The following is a 19,966-nucleotide window of genomic DNA, read 5'->3' on the forward strand; positions in this document are numbered from 1 at the left end:
GGTATCAAAACTATCTTCTCGTCAATGCGGTCATTTATAATCTCTGCTTCAATCACGTCTTTAACTAATTGTGTACTCTAAAGCTTTTTACCATTACACAAACCTTTCTTTGGATCTCGGTTCCGAAGCAACATTATCGGAGCACCTACCTTGAATACCACATTATGATGAGGCAATCTCGAAACCTTAATATTGTTCAAGAATTCCTGTGAATAAACCATTCTATTTGCTTTGGTCTCATCAGCCGGTTCAATGTTATCTGCGATAAGGTAAGACTTTACCGCAATAATATGATTAACTTTGATTATCATGTCGACGTCTTGATTTGGTTGACTTAGTATGAACTCGTTTATCATGTTATTAGCAAGTTACTAGATATATTTAATAACTTGCTAATAACATGTCGCTTCATTAACAACATCACTGCTCCTACTCTCTCTCTCCGATGGCGTCGACTAAAACCCAAACATCATCACACCAAAACCCTCCCTTTTGGTTCTCTCCCAAAACAGGAATCTACACCAGCAAATTCCCCTCCGTCCACCTCCCCGTCGACCCGAATCTTGACGCCGTCTCAGCCCTTTTCTCACACATTCACCACGGAGATGCGGCACTCGTCGATTCCTTAACCGGGTTTTCGATATCTCACATTGAGCTTCGGGTTATGGTTCAATCCATGGCGGCTGGGATTTATCACGATTTGGGTGTTCGTCAAGGTGACGTTGTATCCCTCGTGTTGCCTAATTCAGTCTACTTCCCTATGATTTTTCTCTCTTTGGTTTCGCTTGGTGCCGTTGTTACTACCATGAATCCTTCGAGTAGTTTGGGAGAGATTAAGAAGCAAGTGAGTGAGTGTAATGTTGGTTTAGCGTTTACTTCTACTGAAAACGCTGAAAAGTTGAAGTCTTTGGGGGTGATGGTGATTAGGGTACCTGAAAGCTACGATTTTGATTTGATTAGAATCGAGAATCCTGAGTTTTACGCGATTACTAAAGGAAGTTTCGGATTTGTTCCCAAACCGTTGCTTAAGCAAGACGATGTAGCTGCGATTATGTATTCCTCTGGGACTACTGGAGCTACTAAAGGGGTTTTGTTGACTCATAGGAATCTGATAGCATCAATGGAGCTTTTTGTGAGGTTTGAAGCTTCTCAATACGAATGTCCTGGCTCGAGTAATGTTTACCTAGCAGCTTTGCCATTGTGCCATATCTACGGGTTATCACTCTTTGTGATGGGGTTGTTGTCTCTGGGATCAACCATTGTTGTTATGAGGAGGTTCAGTGTTAATGATGTTATTAATGTCATCGAAAGGTATAGGATCACTCATTTTCCTGTTGTTCCACCTATGTTGATGGCATTGACAAAGAAGGCGAAAGGGGTTTCTGGGGAAGTGTTTAAAAGCTTGAAGCAAGTTTCTTCCGGAGCAGCCCCTTTAAGTATGAAATTCATTGAAGATTTCCTTGGGACTCTTCCTCGCGTAGATTTGATTCAGGTCTCTGAATTTATTGTTGCAAGTGTCTTTTAATTAGCAGTTTTTTTAGTTAACTAGAGTTTTAATCTCTTAGTAAGAAGTAGAATCTAGATTTTGAACTTTGCTTAAAAGGAATGAATAATTCTGAATTTATGAGGCTATGACTTTTGAGTCGCACTAGTGTTTTGTTAACATTTGGCTGAAAGAGTATATGTATGGGATCACGTTTTGTTCCAGGGGTATGGAATGACTGAATCAACCGCAGTTGGAACACGTGGCTTCAACTCGGAAAAGCTTAGTAGGTATTCTTCTGTGGGACTACTTGCTCCTAATATGCAAGCCAAGGTAGTCGATTGGAGCTCTGGTTCTTTCCTTCCACCAGGAAACCGTGGAGAGCTCTGGATACAAGGTCCCGGTGTCATGAAAGGTAGATAGATTCTTCCTATTGTACTACCTTGCCAAAATAGTTGAGATTTTCCTTTTCAGTTCATAAATAAGTATTGTGTCAAAGATACAAATCACTGGGAAACTCTTGCATCCTCATAAATGTAAATATAGTTTGGATCTTCCAACTTTCCTCTGGCTTATTTTGGTGATTGTGTTGATAGATTAGGCTTATTATCTTGTTCTTGCTTGTGTGTTACATGTTTTCATCAAACAGTTTTAAATTTGCTTTCACCATTCATTTTGTCTATCAGGATACTTGAATGACCCAAAAGCAACTCAGATGACAATTGTTGAAGATAGTTGGCTACGTACTGGGGATATTGCTTATTTTGATGAAGATGGTTACTTGTTTATTGTTGACCGGATAAAGGAGATTATAAAGTACAAAGGGTTTCAGGTAAGAAACAGTTTTACCAAACCCAGCACCATCTACATTCTTTCGTTTTCAGCCAACTGTAAAATAGGACATGTTTAATCTTTGAAATTGTGTTTTGCAGATCGCACCAGCAGATTTGGAGGCTGTTCTTGTTTCACATCCTTTGATTCTCGACGCTGCAGTAACAGCGTAAGTTTGAGCCCCTGAAGCGTTAATAAAATCGTGTAATAAGTGAAAGATACTGCAAATCCGGTTTTGGACAATGTGACTACTAAAAAAGTATTCAAATATGTGATTTGTATTCTAACAAAAGACTTTGCATTTCAGTGCACCAAATGAAGAATGCGGAGAGATTCCCGTAGCATTCGTTGTCCAGAGACAAGAAGCAGGACTTTCAGAACAAGATGTAATAAGCTATGTAGCTGCTCAGGTCAGGTTCCCACTAATCTAAAAAAGGCTTTTCCCATCATTAATAAAGATGGGTGAATCTGATGAACCGATGAATACGTTTTTTGGTTGCTAGGTTGCGCCGTATAGGAAGGTGAGGAAAGTGGTGATGGTTAGCTCTATACCAAAATCCCCAACTGGGAAGATATTGAGAAAGGAACTAAAGAGAATTCTGACAAGCACTATCTCTTCAAGACTATGATGAATTGAAGATATAGTGTTTGTCAGAGATCCACGAATGTAACCTTCAATTCAGTTATTCATTGCTTTTGTAGCCCTCAAAAGAAACGAAGCACAGACACTTTTTTTTGTGTGTTCTTTGATTCTTGATTGAATAAAAAAAGCATTGTAACTCCCAACCTGGAAACAAGAATTTGTTCTGAGCCCTAAATTGTAAATTGTCATTATATTTTATTTACAAAAAGGTCCTTATAATCTTTGGTTTTGCATTTATTGCCCAATACTTGTCTTTCAGCTCAAGAAATATAGTTTACTAAAAGGCTGGGTTTTTCCGGAACTTCTCTCTTACACCCAAAACTGATACAAGATCGAAGCTTTTCAATCTGTTTCTTCGAAAAATCTGCCATGGCTGCTCTACAGTACCTTGAATCGCAGAAAAATGCGCACCCGGAGCTTGGCGAATGGTACAATTCGCTCGCAGATCTGTACCAGAAGAAGCTCTGGCACCAGCTCACCCTTAAGCTCGAGCAGTTCATCGCTCTTTCTGTTTTTCAGGTCATTTACTTTCTTCAATCGATTTTAAATTTTATTTCTTTAGTAAATTTTTCTGGATAATTAGGGTTCATAGATCTCGAGAAAGTTGGTAGGAGTCGTCATGGTATACTTGGGGTTTATAGAGATCTAAGGGATTCGTATCCGACTGTGGATTTAATGAGTTGGGTGTTTTTCTAGATTCATTGAAAAGCTTTGTATTGGTGAATTATCGCACTTCTGTGACAAAAGCTTTTGAATTTATAGCGCAGAGGTACCCAAAAACTTGCTTTACGAGGTTTAAGGGCCTTTTGTGTTGCTATGTTTCTGTAGGTTGTCTGCTAAAACCCATGATTTGGTAAGGGTTTATAGATTTGTTAACGTGTTTCTCCCATAATCCTTTCAGGTTGGAGATGCTTTAATACAGCTTTACGACAATTTCATTACTGACTTTGAGACGAGGATCAATCTTCTGAAGCTTGCTCATTTTGCTGTGGTAGTCTCGAGACAGTACCCTGAGAAAGACGCTGCTATTAGTTATCTTGAAGGAGTGATTGAAAAGCTTAAAGCTACTAAAGAGTCACGGATAAATGAGCCAATTTGCTATGTAGAAACACAAATAGCTTTGTTCAAGCTTGAGCAAGGTGACCAGAAGGAGTGTAAGAAAATCTTGGACGATGGAAAAAGCTTGCTTGATAGTATGACTGACATTGATCCATCAGTCTATGCCAACTTCTTTTGGGTGTCTTCTCAGTACCATAAGTTCCGTCAAGAATTCTCTGAGTTCTATAAGAATGCTCTTCTTTACCTCGCTTATACCTCTGTGGAGTCACTCTCGGAATCGTTTAAGCTGGTATGTCCTTCTGAATATTCTAAATCTTGTTGGAATGTTTAATATATGTGGTCTTTCCTATACCAAATAGCCTTTTAGCAATCTCGGATAAGTGTTAGCTAGCTATGGAAGGAAATTGCTTTATTTCTGGAACTTGCTTTGTATTCACCAATGATATTGTAGTGCTAATATAAAATACTTTTGGGTCTTTCAGGATTTGGCTTTTGATTTGTCGCTTTCAGCTCTACTTGGAGATAATATTTATAACTTTGGGGAACTGTTAGCGCATCCAGTTGTAAGTTTGCCTTCACCCTCCATGTTAGTGTACTACAAATTTGTTCGTTGAGCATTACAGATAAAAGGAGAACACTGAATGTTATATTTCTGATGGCAGTTGAAAAGTCTACTTGGAACAAATGTGGAATGGCTTTACCACATTCTACAAGCATTCAACCACGGTGATTTAGTTCAGTATCAAGAACTCTGTCGTGTGCACAACGCATCCTTGAGCGCTCAACCAGCACTAGTTGAGAATGAGAAGAAACTATTAGAGAAGATCAACATTCTCTGCCTTATTGAGATCATTTTCAGGTAATTTATTGTCTCTTAAGGAAGCATCTTATTACACATATATTGATGGAAGAAAAATAGTAATTAACCAACCATATGCAACAGCCGACCTGCTGAAGATAGGACCATACCTTTGAGTGTTATTGCTGAGCGTACTAAACTTTCAATCGAAGATGTTGAGCACCTTCTCATGAAGAGCTTATCCGTGAGTACCTTTCCTTTCCCCTCTCTCTCTCTCTCTCTCTCCCTCTCTGTCCCATTATGTGGTGAATTTGTATCAGATCATTATATAAACTGAGGAGAATGAGTGATTGCAGGTGCACTTGATAGAGGGAATATTAGATCAAGTGGATGGAACAGTTTATGTCTCATGGGCGCAACCAAGGGTGTTAGGGATTCCGCAGATCAAGTCATTGAGGGATCAGTTAGACAGTTGGGTCGATAAGGTTCACACTACATTGTTATCTGTGGAGGCCGAGACACCTGATCTTGTTGCAGCTTAAAAACCCTTGTTTCCTCTTTTTCTTCTTCGTTGTCTGTTTAAGCTACAAATTGTAACATTCTCTGAGGGGATTAAATGCAAGTTCTATTTTAAGTGTTTTTAGGAGCTACAGTTACTTTTTAAACCTTGTCCTCAACAGACATAAATTGTATCCTCTCTATTCGTCCATTTCAGGGTGATCCAATTAAGTTGAGTTTCACCTTTTATTGATTCCTTTTAGGCTTAAGCCTATTTGACATAATCTCAATTAGTGGAATGAATCCAAATTGTCAACTTATTAAAAGTGTTGAACGGTCCTAAGGCTAAAATAGTCAAAACATATTAACCCCAAATTATCATCATCGTTTCAATCAAAATTCCGATCTTGAGACAGAACACCGAAGTCTCAAAGACTCAAACTTTCAGTTACCCCATCTGTCTGCCTCGTAAGCTGCTCGCTCTCTAATGTTCTGTCTTCTGGGGGAATATATATTTTTAGATATTTGTCGTTGAATTGACATAACCCAGATCTGGTTTCTTCTGAAATTCAATAAATTTGTGATTGTTGTTTTTGGGTTTTAGATTTTCTAGTTTTGGGGTTTCTGGTGATTCGATTGCTAGATAATACTTCAAGTTCACAACTTGAATTGGTTTTGCGAGTAAGCTTTGTAGCTCTTTACGTTAATTCGAATAGCACATTTGTTTCTGGGCTTTGTTTTGTTTACAAAGCGTTTCTATTCTAAGTATGGTTGCTACTGCTTTGTGAATAGATTCGAGAGGTCCAAAGATGCAGAAACTGGCTGATTTCAAGCTTCCTCAATTCTTCAATTATCCTCCATACTTCACGTATTCAATCTCTCTTCTTCAAGTTTCCTTTTTTTTTTTTTTTTTTTTTTTTTGTCTCCCTTTATAGTTCTTAATAAGATTGTGGATTGAAGAAAAAGTCTGTTTCTTTTTCTCTTAGGTTGCAGCCTGTGAGGGACACTCGTGAGAAGCAGATACAGCTCTGGAAAGAGCTTATTTTGGATTACTGCAAATCCCAAAAGATTTTCTTGATTGGCGTTGAAGAGGATTTCCCTCTCTTCTCAAACTCTGCCATTGATAGTATGATGATCCATTCTGCCTTTTCCACCTGCTGATTAAACATCTTAGCTGTTGTAATTTTAGATCCTTCAATCTTGTGGTTTTACAGTTTAATCATGCAAGCTTTCTATAATTTCAAAAGGTAGTGCTTTAAAGCGTTTGTTTCATTTGGTTTGTAGGATCTCTAAGTCATGAAGCAAAGGAAACATTTCTCTCAGCCATCGTTGGAGAAGGTTAAATCCGAGAGCATATTCAATCCGCTTGTGTTTGTTTTGGTTTTATGAATTCATGTTCCGGTTTTTTCTAATCTCATTGTTTCATGTGAATGTGTCATTCTTTATCTATTGATAGGGCGTGCTGAGTGGTTAGATAAAGGGCATAGGAAATGTCTGATTCTGTGGCACCGGATTCAAGATTGGGCAGACATTATTCTTCAGTTTGTGAGTCGCATGTGAATTAATCAAAGAAATATCAGGTTTTAGTTTTTTTTTTTTTTTTGCACTCTTCTCTAATGTACTATCTTTTATCAGGTGAGAGATAATGGATTAGAAGACAGTGTTATGACTGTTGAAGAAATACGTTCAGGGACAGAATCACATGGAACAGGTATTTCAACTTATTTCTTGTTTCCTCTAATATGATTTTGTTTGTGTCGCACAAACTGTGAAATTCGATGCTTTTTGATGTTTCAGAACTTCAAGGGATAGATCGAACCATTCTAATGAGAGCCTTAAAGCTTCTAGAGAACAAGGGAAAGCTTGCATTGTTCAAGGGAACATCAGCTGATGATGAAGGTGTCAAGTTCTCTGTCTGATGCTACTCTGTATAAAACTTTTGGTAATGTTGGAAACATCTTACAGACCAAGGACAAAAAAATTGGAGAAACAAGTCTTTATGTATTCTGATAACACTCATTCTCTAATCACACTTTTTGATTTTATATAATAATATAATCTTTATACATAAAAACACTAGACACAATGCGTGTTGAGATTCGCCATGGATTTTGCAATTGATGTGTCCAAAAACTTCTCTGGTAAATAATCTCTACAAGTACTTGAACATAGTGCGGCCATCTGCACTAGGCTTAAATGCTTGCATACCCCTTTTCCTGAAGACCTTTTGATTCTGCAGTTTCTTGATTATCTGTCACAAAGGTAATCATATTTTCTATTAGTTTTCAAACAAAAAAATATAGTCATGGATACAATGCAAGTAGTGATCATCTATCTGTTACTGCAGGACACTTACCTTTTCACGGGTGCTGGAATCCTTTTGCTTCTTGACACAAGCTTCGTCAACTTTGCTTTGAGGACGGATCGTAAAGTCCATCGACATTGCCGTTTGGTATTTGCGTTCTTCCTCCTCCTGTCCATGTACCTAGCTTGGATTTTGGTTTCCTGCATGTTTTTTTGTATTGAACGTAGATTTTTCAGATTACCAAAACACACAAAATTCTTTTAAGCTTGAGTTAAAAACAAAAGAGAAACTTACACATAAAGCTCAACATCTGTATCACAGATTATAGTTTTTGTTTTAGACACCTTAGGCTTGTTCTGTCTTCTTAATAGCATTTCCTGTTGCTCTAAACGTTCCTCCTTACTTAACATAGTATCATATCTTGTGCTATTACTATAAATGATACGGCCCTGCCAAAAAATCAAGACCAGAGGTGAGTAACGACGGAATCAAACCCCAAAAACTGTTTATAACAGAAAAGGATTTAGGGTTTATATATAGATAAGTACCCATTTGTTGATTAAATCATTAACGAGTCTCCTGTTAGGTGTAGTTTCTTCATCTGACTTTGATAAGAACATTATGACCTGCAAGAAAATAGAAGAAGGAACATTAAACTCAACAAGGAAGAATCCTTTCTGCTATGATTTTTTGCTTAAGTTATTTTGCTATTTTACCTTCCCTATACCGCTCTTGATGAACTGTTCTCTTCTACTGTCTTGGTCTAGATCAATGCGCAACTGCAAAACAGAGGAATAACAAAGGTGAGATCTTTCTTAGCCAAATTATAATTTAGACCTTATTATAATGGATTGAGAGAGAAGAAGGTTCATACATCTTTGAGGATCTCCAAAATGGCAGTGCGGATGTTTATATTCGGTAAGCTACCATCAGGAAGCGGCTCGAGCCAATTCTTGAAAAGATTAAGTACTCCATGATCTAAAAACTCAGCTTGAAGTTGTTTCCTGTGAAAGACATAGCAAAATGTCAGAGATCACACTTAGATCTAGAGTGCATTATCACTTAAAAGATTGATTAAAGAGTGAGTTTACTTTGAGAGAGCGTTAATGAGAAGAGGTAACTTCATGAGCTTATTAATGGCGGGCTTTCCTTCTCTGTTTTGAATTACATCGTCTTCTACCGCAATTTCAAGAGTCGCAATCAGTTGTTCTACTTGCATCGCAATCTCCGAAGCGTTTTTCTCGACCTTGCTCTTCTTTGACCTAAGCTTGAACAAATTTTTAATCTCATCGTTATCTTCTTTCTTTATACGCTTAGCTTCATCTTTATCATTATCCTGTTAACAACAAAAACAGAGAAAAATCAAACTTATGATCTCAAGAAAACAGAACAATGAGCCAAAGATTTTAGACAAGAAATAAACACACCTTTGTGGAGTTCTTGTCGTTCGTAATTGAATCCCACATCTCTTGAACCTCTGTGGAGTCTTGCTTCTTCTTCCTCTTCTTATTCTTAGTCTTATCAAGAGCAGACTCATCTTTCTTCCTCGGTCTCTTCTTCCCTACTTTGTCATTAAACTCAGCCGTAGGCTCATCAATGCAATCGTCAAGATCTTCTTCAACTCCGTCTACTGATTGAGGAACAGAATTCGACTTTTTCTCTAATCTCCTCCTTGTGAATTTCGATTCCTCCTTATCTTTAGGGTCCGTGAGAACATCTTCAAGTTCGTTCACCCATTCATCGTCAGAATGACTCAACGCTTGCATCCTGCGGGATAAAAGAAAGAACAATGAAAACGTTAAAACCCTAGATATTGTGATCAAGACCAAAATTGTCGATGTTAACTATCGTGTTCATCAAACTTAAAAGTAGTTGTGTCTACATGCATCGAATGAAAGTATTGATGATTAAAAAAAAACCCTAATTCTCAGAACTGTACTCGCACATACGGAGACGAACAAAAAATCTACAGAACCGCTTCAAGGATCCAAGAAACGAAACTTGTAAACCCTAATTCTTTGCATAAACCATATAATCCATAGAGATAAAGTAAGGAAGAAGAAGAAAGCATTACGTATCCTCTTCGTGACTCATCCTTTAGTTTCGATCGCTTTGTTTCTGAGTTCAATTCGCAGAATATTTGATTAGAACAAATTGCAATAGAGTTGGATTGGCAGTGTTTATATGTATATATAAGCTAGGTTCGTGAAGTCCAAGCAACTGGATTAGTTTTGATGAACTGCTCTGATCTCGCCACGTCAGCAAAACCGCGGAGAGTTTTACAAAAACTGGAAAAGGAAATAAAGGGAAAGTGGATATTTTCCATATTCCATCTTTTTACTCCAACAAAGATTTTAATTTAAACAAAACAAAATATATTGTTTATTGAGCAGCAGCTAACACAGTAATAAATGTACCAGTAGAATCTTTAATGTTATCAAATTTACAGAGAAAATGATGGCAAGTACCAAGTTAAATTCCAACAAAAGTATATACTGTATTAGTTATTTTTTAAATAAAAATTGAAACTAATAAATTTTACATCTAAGAACTTTGACATCTTCGATAACTACATTGTTATCTCCATCACAAATCATGAAAAGTATGAATAAATACATTTTTAGAAGAACAAAAAAAAACCTATATAATTTATAAATCTTAATTATCCGAATGTGTTTGTTTAGCAAATATCAGATATATATCAGACCTTTACTCAAATTATCTACTGTATAGAAATACATATGGATCAAAATTTGAATTCACTTATCTTATCAATCTGTTGTCCTGTCAATTTATATATAGAACTAGAATTTGATTTTAATTTAAAATATTTTCTAACATCATAAATTCTTGACCTCAAATATAACCATTCAAACTTTTGAATATAAATCTATATAAAAACTAAACTTACTTTACTAATTGATATAAATATATATATTGTTAAAGATAATATTTTTTTGTTATATCTATTTACGCGAGATTTTAGTTTAATTTTTTTATCAATAAAAATTATTAAACATATATATAATCATTTGAAGCTTAAAATATAAATCTATATCAACGCCGTACTTATTTTACTAGTATCATAAATACAAATATACAAAGTTTCATGGATATTTTTAGTTCTATGTCGCTACAACGGGCTGTCAATTGAATCACCTGCCATAATAGAATTTCCAACCAAGTCAAGAATGCTTAGATGGTGAAACGGTTAAACCCGACAATAAATATTTGTTCGCTAATCCAAGTTATATATTTTTCTAAACCCTCACACATGGTGTACTTTAAATATATTGTTTCTGCCAATGTTTTGGGTTAAAAGCAAATGATAATATTGATAAAATCTCAAGCTTGTTTTTTGTTTTTGTTTTTTTTATCATGTTATAGAATTGTAGCTACAGTTGATTTTGTAACGGATTTTATATCATTTTTGAAACGACCTGACCCGTTTTTTTTAATAATAAATAATAATAATATAAATAACTATGACTAGTGGTCTCATACCCACTAGCCACCTAACTACAATCACAAACAACAGCGGAATAACAATACTAATTAAATAACCAACTGAACCAATAATCCAATATTAATCCATAATAGAATAACCAACAACCAATCCTAACCATTTCATTGTCAAAAACAGGAAACCAAAGAACCGACAACCTAATAAGTTCTAAAGACCCAACTCTAACAACCTAGCAATGCCATACAACATCCAATCGAGTCCCTAGAACATCTTCCTCTTTATTGCCTTGATTCCACGATCACACTTTTGCCTTTACCTGCACCACAAACACAAATTGAGATGCATGAGTATTTGATAAATACTCAGTGAGGCAATCCTCCCATCTACTGGGCTATACACACAAGCAATAAGATCTCTTATGCCACAAAAAACAACAATAAAACAAACCAGGAACATGAACAAGTGGCCCGACACGATCTGGTTACTGTCAGAATTGTGTCAACCGATACCAGAAGGTGTCGACCGACACTGGACATCTAGTGTCGACCAACACCACTTGGGTGTCGACCGACACCTGCTCGACACCCCCAAAACCCTAACGATGTCGACCGACACCTCCACATGGTGTCGACCGACACTCGCTAAGTTCCCGAGCCGTCCTCACGTTAGTGTCGACCAACACCACTGTCGAGCAGTGATTTCCTTCGAACAGAACCTCCGAATCTCGCCTCCAAACTTCTCCTCTTCGTCCCACACAATTCCATGAACGAATCCAAGCCTCAGGAGCTACGAAAAACTCACAAACAACCAAAAACAAACAACCAAACAACACACAATATCACAGAAACAGAGATCTTAGCTTAGATAAGCCATGGTCATGCACTCACCTTAGCCAACAAATAGATCTAAGCCCAAAGGACGAAGCTACCACCACAGAAAAATTCCCACCACGTTCCTAGCCTTGGATCTTCACTCTCACAGCAAGATCTCTCTAAAAATGCCTTCAAATCTCACAAACTCTCACAAGAACTCTTAGAAACTGTTTTCTCCTCTTTCTCTCTCAAAAACAACAAACGGCGACCAAGACAACAATAAAACGCGACCTAGGTCGTTTTCCCACTTAAATATCTCGGTTCAACACGCAGAGTTTTGGTTCGCGGGCGTTACAATTTTTCTATATTTTGTGACCATTGATTTTGTTTTTTTAGATGGCTTATTTTTTCAAATATATTTTTCATAGTTTTCCCAAAAAAAGTGTGACCCTTACAATGTCTTCATTTTTTATCAAAACTTTTAAGTTGAGTTGACTAACTAATCTTTTATTTTTCTTTAAGTAAAATTTAATAATAAATCTTTGTAGTATATGTTCTTAGAAATTAATGTTTCACTTCAATTTATTTTTATGTTTAGAATTTTATAAATATAATTACATAAATTGTATTTTTACTCCACCATACACTAAAATCTTACTTCCATTTTAAACTCATTAACCCATTCTAAATTTTGGAATATGATCATTTTTTGGTTAAATTTTGAATAATAACATTATTACTAAAACAAATTCATAGTATTGTTTTTACTATTTTAAATTTTTCATTTATGTTACTTAATTCATTTTTATGTAGTTATTATTTTTATTATTTACGAAAACAAATTTATATTATTGTTTTTACTATTATAAAATTTACTTAAATTTAATTAATTCGTTTTATATATTTTTACTATTATTGATTATAAGTAATAAATATGCAATGAATATATAAATATTTAAAATAGTAATTTTTGATGCAAAAAAATATATAGCATTGCTTAGGTGAATGTTGCTGTGAAGAAAAGAGAAGAGAGAAAAGTTAATTATATATATAGTATGCTCTAGTTTCCTTTTTTTTGTCAACTGGAATTATATTTATCGATCTGATATGATAATATACGCAACCTGCTACATATACCCACTTTACAAAAAGGAGTTCTACACCCATCTACTTCATTTCCTCTACTCTACACTACACTCAGATCCCCCAGATCGAGCATATACAAAATCATGATAAAACATTTGAGCCCAAACACCACCAAAAACTGAAATTCAATCAAAGGCTTTTCTTCTTTCTTCCACAAACAACCCATTCAACCAAGTTGGATGACTCACTGCCACATATGATTGTAATCTACAATCATTAGTAACACTTTGTGCAATAAGAAGAGCCCCTTGTTTGAAGAAGAGTTTTCCAAAAACATTTTCCACTCTTGAAAACACCTTAAAGAATGACTGACCTCCATAGATTGATATCTAAATGATGGCCAGGCTGCCGGTTTAGCAATGGATTTTATCAAACATTCATTTTGCAGAGAGAAAATAATCTTCTCCATTCGGTGACATCTCATACTTTCCATTGCCCATAATAAACCTTTAAAATGAGCCTCCTGTTATCTTGTGCTCTAGTTTCTTATTATTATCTACTTAAATCTAAAAATTAAACTCAAATGGCAATTTCGTAGATAACTAAAAAAAGGAGTCGCTTTTTGACAATTTTTAACAAAGTAGAGAAGCTAAAAAGTTCGACTATTCCATGGTCTTCTTTCCCACTTTGACGCATCGTTAGAAAAGATAAAAACAAGAACAAAGATCTTAGACCAGACAAAGGAAGAGAAAATAAACCAATTTTTCGCTTCTTTTTTTTTTTTTTTTTTTTCTGGATTTGGTACAGTTAAAACAATTTCTTTTATTTTTATGTTATAAATTTTATAAATATAATTACATAAATTATTTTTTACTCCACCATACACTAAAATCTTACTTCTATTTTAAAACTCATTAATCCATTCTAACGTTTGGAATATGATTATTTTTTGGTTAAAATTTGAATAATAACATTATTACTAAAATAATTTCATTTTATTATTTGAAAATGTTCATTTATTTTACTTAATTCATTTTTATATATTTCTTATTTTATTATTTACTAAAATAAATTTATATTATTGTTTTTACTATTTTAAAATTTAATTATTTTACTTAATTCCTTTTTTATTTTTTTATTATTATTAATTATAAATAATAAATATGCAATGAATGAATATTTAAAATAATATTCTTAATACAAAAAATGTATATAACATTGCCTAAGTGGGTGTTGATATGGAAAAAGGAGAAGAAAGTAAAGTTAACTTTATATATATAGATAGATATATAGTATACTATAATTTCTTATTATCATCTACTTAAATCTAAAAATTAAACTCAAATGGCAATTCCATAGAACTAAAAAAAGAAGTCGCTTTGCATCGTTAGAAAACATAAAAACAAGAACACAGATCTTAGACCAGACAAAGAAAGAGAAAATAAACCAATTTTTCTCTTCTTCTTCTTCTTCTTCTTTTTTCTTTCTAGATTTGGTAATATTAAAAAAAAAGTTATGAGAGATTCAATCTATTTCCTATGGATTGAGAATCAAATATTAGTGGTAATAATTACGATGGTAATGATGATCGTATCATGCAGATGTGTTTTGGGATTGGAGAACATAAATCCGGTATTCTTCGACGAAGGTCTTTCTCATCTGTTTGGTGAAGGTAATCTCATCCGATCTCCTGATGATCGTAGCGTTCGATTACTCCTCGACAAATACACTGGTACCTTTTCTTGTCTTTGAATTATAATTCTATAAAAAGAATATTACGACGATTTCTTGAATGTTTAGGTTTATGATAGTGGATTTGTAGCATGCTTCTGCGATTATAACACCGTCTTTCACCAAACATGAAATTTTGTAAAATCTTGATTTCTATTTGTAAGTTGAACGAGAAAATAGTGAACTTTCACATCCCCATCGATCTTCAGTTATTGTTAAGTTTCTTCTTTTGCATTTTCATAAGTTATTTCATTTAATTTTCTGCGGTTCTATATACATACCTAAGACTAGTGGTGCGATCACTAATCAAAGCATTGCTTTTTAACTATATGTTTAATACACGATAATTTATAAAATGAATTTGATTAGGGTCCGGATTTATCTCGTCAAGCATGTATCAGCATGGATTTTTCAGTTCGTTGATAAAGTTGCCTGGAGCTTATACGGCTGGTATCGTCGTGGCCTTCTATGTATATCACTAACTTCTCAAGTTTTTTTTATCATAAACATTTTAAATATCAAAAGTTTGAATGTGTGCAATTTGTAAATGAGATTTATGCAGACATCAAATGGCGATGTGTTTGTGAAGAACCATGACGAACTAGACATAGAGTTTTTAGGGAACGTAGAAGGAAAGCCGTGGCGATTTCAAACGAATATGTATGGAAACGGTAGCACAAACCGCGGCCGGGAAGAACGCTACCGTCTTTGGTTTGATCCTTCTAAGGAGTTTCACCGTTATAGCATACTTTGGACACCTACCAAAATAATGTTAGTTTCCCCTTTCTCTCTTTTTCTTCGTTTTTTTTTTTTTTTTTTTCTTTTAAGACCATTTAATATTAAAAAGGGTGATAGACATTAGATGACAACAAGGTTTTCAAGATTATCATGAGAATAAAAATGGTACTGTGTGGATTGGTTTTAAAATAAATAAATAAAACCATAATTAGTTAGGTACTGTTTTCAAGATTTTCACTAAGGACTTTTCTCCGATTACGTGTAAGATGGTGTGTATGTATGGGGTTAATAGTGTTTTGATAGTGAGCTTGAAATAACTATTTCAAATAAACTAAGTGGTTGTTATTTAGTACTCCATACATTTAGTTTAGTCAACGCCAAAATTTGACACGGCAAACACAGATTTCATTTCACCATTGGTTTGGTCTCATTTATACGCATTTAACGATGTACAATTTGGATTAAATGTAGGAAAATAATATAATAACCAAATTTGTTACAATTATTCAATCTTATTGAAGTTAAGATTGAAGACTCATGAATAAAACTAGCTTTAGCAATGTATATATGGAATATGTATAACCTTTACTATGATTATATGTAATTATAGTTACAAAAAGATAAAGCTACGAAATGTGTACGTTGGTTAATTTGTTATTTGCAGATTTTGGGTAGATGATGTACCAATAAGAGAAATCATAAGAAAAGAAGAAATGGAAGGAGACTATCCACAGAAGCCAATGTCTCTCTACGCCACCATTTGGGACGCCTCAAGCTGGGCTACTTCCGGTGGAAAATTCGGAGTCGACTACACATTTGCACCCTTTGTCTCTGAATTCAAAGATATTGCACTAGACGGTTGTAATGTCTCCGACTCACTCCCCACCGTCACTGGAGAAAACAACAACATAGGTTATGATCACATCAACTGCTCTGTCTCCGACCAATTTCTCATGACCAACGACTACTCAACCATTAGTCCTAAACAAGCAGCTTCAATGAGACGGTTCCGAGAACGGTATATGTATTATTCGTATTGTTACGACACCATTCGATACTCGGTGCCTCCGCCAGAGTGTGTTATTGTGACGGCTGAGAAGAACCGGTTTAGGGATACTGGACGGTTAAAGTTTGGTGGTAGTCATCCTAAGGTGCATAAAGCACGGAAGAAACGGCGACGGAATCGGTCCACGCCGGTATCGGTTGTATCAGCTGATCTATAGCATTTAAGTTAGTTGAGTTCATTGCCGACTATATACGTAGAAATAGTGTTTTTATTATAGATTTTATAGTTGTTTTTTTTTCCTTTCCTATTCATACATCTATATCGTATGTTTACAAAAAAAAAAAAAAGATAAAAGGATATGTGATTATGTCCATTGCAACTTCACCTTTTTTTTTAAGTATTTCAAACGCTTTTAAGAATAGAAATTAAATAACAATAAGAAGAAAGTTACTTCTCCATTTATAATTAAAAGGATGTGAGAGTATTTAATGAGCAAATGTAAAAGATTAATTCTAATTAGGTAAATTTAAGTTTCTCTAACAAAATTTGTAATCAGAAGAATACGATAGCAATTGTTTGTTCGGTTTTTAAATGCTTGTAATCAGAAAAATTTGTAATCTAACAAAATCTTTGTTCGGTTTTTTTTCCTCTTGCAATTGTTTGTTTCCTCTGTTTTCCGTTTAATGTACTGCTGCCTCCTTTGATTATTAATGAATAAGTGTTAAAAAAAAAAGAAGAAGAATACGATAGCAAAATGGGTATTTTCTATTTAAAAACAAGAAATTAAAACATAATCAGACGTAATGTAAACGTAACCCGAAAACACACAGCTCAGCAATCCGACTATATTGGTTAAGCTGAGATGGCTATGAACTTTTTCGGTATGTGAATGTCTCCATACAAAATGAAATCTAACCTATTTATAACTTGTTGACAAAACAAACTGACGTAAAACTACAAAAAAAAAAATCTGTAGCAAAATAAAACTATTTTTTAACATGTGACCAAAAAAATAAAAACTATACGTGGAAGAAAATAATTCTGATGTGTAACTTTCTCTGTTCCATATGCATATTATTAAACACTACGATTACTGGCTAACTAATCTGGTCAGTAATGAAATTGCCAGCAAAAATACTTTGTTTAGGCAAGTCTCAAACTCTATAAGATGCCTTTAACATTCCATAATATAAAATAAGGTTACATGTTGATCTTAGATTAATGTACACAAATTTCCAAGGTGTATATACGCTTTTTTACGGCTCACGTTAGCAAAGCAAATTGGCAAATTGCAGACTATCCCATGAATATAGAGTGTGGACCAAACACAAAATTTACAATCCAAGAAACCAATTACGTCTCAAGCAAACCCATAACTCAATTTTAAACATAAGATTTTATTCTTATGGTTTTCCACTTCTCAAGAAACCCAAACAATAATTTTATATAAAATATTTTCATAATTAAGTTAACCGGAAATTTAACATTTTACCTGATATATAAAATATGGTAAAATGTATTCGTAGTCGTAAAAAAACTTGTTTCTTCTCCAAATACAACGAATCGTGGTACATTGGTTCGTTTCAACGCTATGTTATACGTGTAAAACATGATACCTTAATTGGTTCGTTTCAAAGATAATATTACATTACATCCAAATGATGAAAAATGACGTAAACCGAACCCAAATAGATCAAACTAAACCGGACCGATTCTCATTTTTTATATATATATATTTCAAAGATCAACTAAACTTCCAAAAAACCGGTCATCCTAAGAACGGAGTTACGATGTCGACGCAAGTCTCTTCCCTTAAGACTACAAAACGAAAACGCCATTTGCATCTCCGTTCTACGTTTTCCCATTATGACATGCGGCGGAGTCATCTCTCCATCCTCTTCCATCTCTTCCGTACACCGGAAAATAGTTCTTGACGGTATTCTCACCGGAGATGAAATTTTCTCCGTCGCCCTCGTCGTCTTATCTTTCTTGTTTTCGTTCTTTCTCTTATCGTTCTTCGTGAAATACTCATCGGAAAAGATAATCTCGGATTCTTGAAACTCTTCTGACATTTTCAAGATCAAAATAAAGGTTTTTGCCAAGAAAGTGAGGGAATAGTTTTTTGGATATATGTATATGATTTGATTGAAGAGTGCGGTAGAAAGAAATAGAAGACACAAACAATTGGAATTTATATAGAACGAGACATCGCAAAAAAAGAGAATCTCATGTTTACACGTATATATACAAATATGACGATAGCATATGTGTATGTAAACGTGTAAGTATTAACTACTAATTTATTTTGTTACATCACATGACGTCATCGTTGAAGGTGTTTGAGTGAAGTCAAGGGATTCGATCTCATGATTAATTAATCATTAAGGATTATCTACTTACTCATCCTTTTGCAATAATATACGTAATTAGTAACATGTAGTATAATTCTTCTTAATTCAAAATTCCCTATATACACAATAAATGATGGACGCTATACTAAACGCAAGCTCCGCGACTAAACTGTTCAACGCTATATAGAATCGTATGATCACAAAAAACTTGAAAGTCACACGTGTCCAGATCGAACTAGCTTAACGTCAGCCAAAGTTGTCACAAAGCTTCCGACTAGCGTGTGCCGGTGCCACGTGTCTACGTTATCTTAAAACTGCCGTCGTTCTCCTTCGTGCGCGTTTACGTGGTGGCGTTAGTTAACGGCTGGTCATTAAGTTGTTGCTTTCGGAGAAGAAAAAAAAAAGGGAAGTTTGAGTTCCCATGGTTAAAAACCCTTACAAGATTGGTTTCTCCATTGCTTCCATTATTAGTTTTGTAATGTCTAACCTCTTCGGGAGTTTGTTTTGTCCAAAACACTCTTACTTTTAAGAATTAACAAACTAAAAAAAAAAATGCAACTAAGTAGGAAAGAACCATTGATGTTTATTTTCATCATTTTGTTGGCTGAGTGATTCCAAGGAAATAGAATTTGTTGTAAATACCAGCTCTATTATATCTTGTTGACAAACAAGTCTATACGTGAGTTTTGTCGAAAAAGCAAAGTTTTTTTTTTTTATTATTATTATTGAAAGACAATTATTTACGAGAAAGACATGCCTTGAGGAGTACATTTAACAACAAAAAAAAAGGGGTATTGAAAGTGATCGACTCATCCGATCCACCTATCGTATAGTTAGAATTCTCAATTAAGATGTTGAATTTACAATATAATTAATGGGATTTCAAGTAAATTTTACTAGGATATATATTTTTTTCTTCTACTTCTATATTTTCATTTTGATTTCGTAGAAACTAAGCTTTAAAAAAAGTTTGTAAAATGATTAAAAATAAGCGAAACAATATGACTAATGCGAAGTATAAAAGTAATATAAATCGAAATGGTTATTCAAAAGATGAAAAGAGTACTCTAATTCTCAAACTATATCTATAAATTAGTTCAATTTTTTTACATTTTAGATGACTTGAACATCTTGTTTTTGAGACAAAAAATTACCCAA

General features: G+C 34.4%; 4 protein-coding genes and 2 pseudogenes across 8 annotated transcripts; 4 read left to right on the forward strand and 2 right to left on the reverse strand.

The window, feature by feature from the left end:
• Positions 1-397: 397 nt before the first annotated feature.
• LOC104718419 (4-coumarate--CoA ligase-like 6) lies at positions 398-3,178 on the forward strand. The gene is made up of 6 exons (XM_087470245.1): positions 398-1,492; positions 1,709-1,898; positions 2,170-2,315; positions 2,416-2,483; positions 2,622-2,724; positions 2,818-3,178. Exons 1-6 carry the CDS (start codon positions 446-448, stop codon positions 2,941-2,943), a joined length of 1,680 nt encoding a protein of 559 aa, XP_087326371.1. The 5' UTR covers positions 398-445; the 3' UTR covers positions 2,944-3,178.
• A 23-nt stretch (positions 3,179-3,201) lies between these two features.
• LOC104720248 (26S proteasome non-ATPase regulatory subunit 13 homolog B) lies at positions 3,202-5,454 on the forward strand. Its single transcript, XM_087470246.1, has 6 exons — positions 3,202-3,476; positions 3,859-4,305; positions 4,499-4,579; positions 4,679-4,875; positions 4,960-5,059; positions 5,172-5,454. The coding sequence occupies exons 1-6, from the start codon at positions 3,327-3,329 to the stop codon at positions 5,355-5,357; spliced, it is 1,161 nt and encodes a 386-aa protein (XP_087326372.1). The 5' UTR covers positions 3,202-3,326; the 3' UTR covers positions 5,358-5,454.
• A 188-nt stretch (positions 5,455-5,642) lies between these two features.
• LOC104718420 (vacuolar protein sorting-associated protein 25) lies at positions 5,643-7,387 on the forward strand. Of its 2 annotated transcripts, XM_087470248.1 has the most exons (8): positions 5,666-5,781; positions 5,918-5,994; positions 6,106-6,181; positions 6,300-6,439; positions 6,598-6,651; positions 6,770-6,858; positions 6,949-7,024; positions 7,111-7,387. In XM_087470248.1, exons 3-8 carry the CDS (start codon positions 6,123-6,125, stop codon positions 7,230-7,232), a joined length of 540 nt encoding a protein of 179 aa, XP_087326374.1. In that variant the 5' UTR covers positions 5,666-5,781; positions 5,918-5,994; positions 6,106-6,122; the 3' UTR covers positions 7,233-7,387. The 2 variants fall into 2 exon arrangements, with proteins under 2 accessions (XP_087326373.1, XP_087326374.1); XM_087470247.1 differs by lacking the exon at positions 5,918-5,994 and having other exon boundaries at positions 5,643-5,781.
• Positions 7,388-7,397: 10 nt separating this feature from the next.
• On the reverse strand, positions 7,398-9,808 carry LOC104720249 (protein IWS1 homolog 2-like; annotated as a pseudogene). The gene is made up of 9 exons (XR_015569059.1): positions 9,693-9,808; positions 9,046-9,385; positions 8,710-8,954; positions 8,493-8,622; positions 8,335-8,397; positions 8,167-8,244; positions 7,913-8,067; positions 7,664-7,818; positions 7,398-7,555 (listed from the first exon to the last, which is right to left on the reverse strand). The product of XR_015569059.1 is annotated as a protein IWS1 homolog 2-like (transcript).
• A 4,402-nt stretch (positions 9,809-14,210) lies between these two features.
• LOC104718421 (putative xyloglucan endotransglucosylase/hydrolase protein 29) lies at positions 14,211-16,844 on the forward strand. Of its 2 annotated transcripts, XM_087468370.1 has the most exons (5): positions 14,211-14,477; positions 14,584-14,714; positions 15,083-15,183; positions 15,276-15,484; positions 16,116-16,844. In XM_087468370.1, exons 3-5 carry the CDS (start codon positions 15,106-15,108, stop codon positions 16,672-16,674), a joined length of 846 nt encoding a protein of 281 aa, XP_087324496.1. In that variant the 5' UTR covers positions 14,211-14,477; positions 14,584-14,714; positions 15,083-15,105; the 3' UTR covers positions 16,675-16,844. The 2 variants fall into 2 exon arrangements, with proteins under 2 accessions (XP_087324496.1, XP_010434473.2); XM_010436171.3 differs by having other exon boundaries at positions 14,302-14,714.
• Positions 16,845-17,982: 1,138 nt separating this feature from the next.
• Positions 17,983-18,664, reverse strand: LOC104718422 (protein S40-3 pseudogene; annotated as a pseudogene). Its single transcript, XR_015569061.1, has one exon. The product of XR_015569061.1 is annotated as a protein S40-3 pseudogene (transcript).
• Between the last annotated feature and the right edge of the window lie 1,302 nt (positions 18,665-19,966).

Source organism: Camelina sativa, chromosome 10 (genome assembly GCF_030686135.1).
Source record: "Camelina sativa cultivar CO46 ecotype springtype chromosome 10, ASM3068613v1".
NCBI classification, from domain to species: domain Eukaryota; kingdom Viridiplantae; phylum Streptophyta; class Magnoliopsida; order Brassicales; family Brassicaceae; genus Camelina; species Camelina sativa.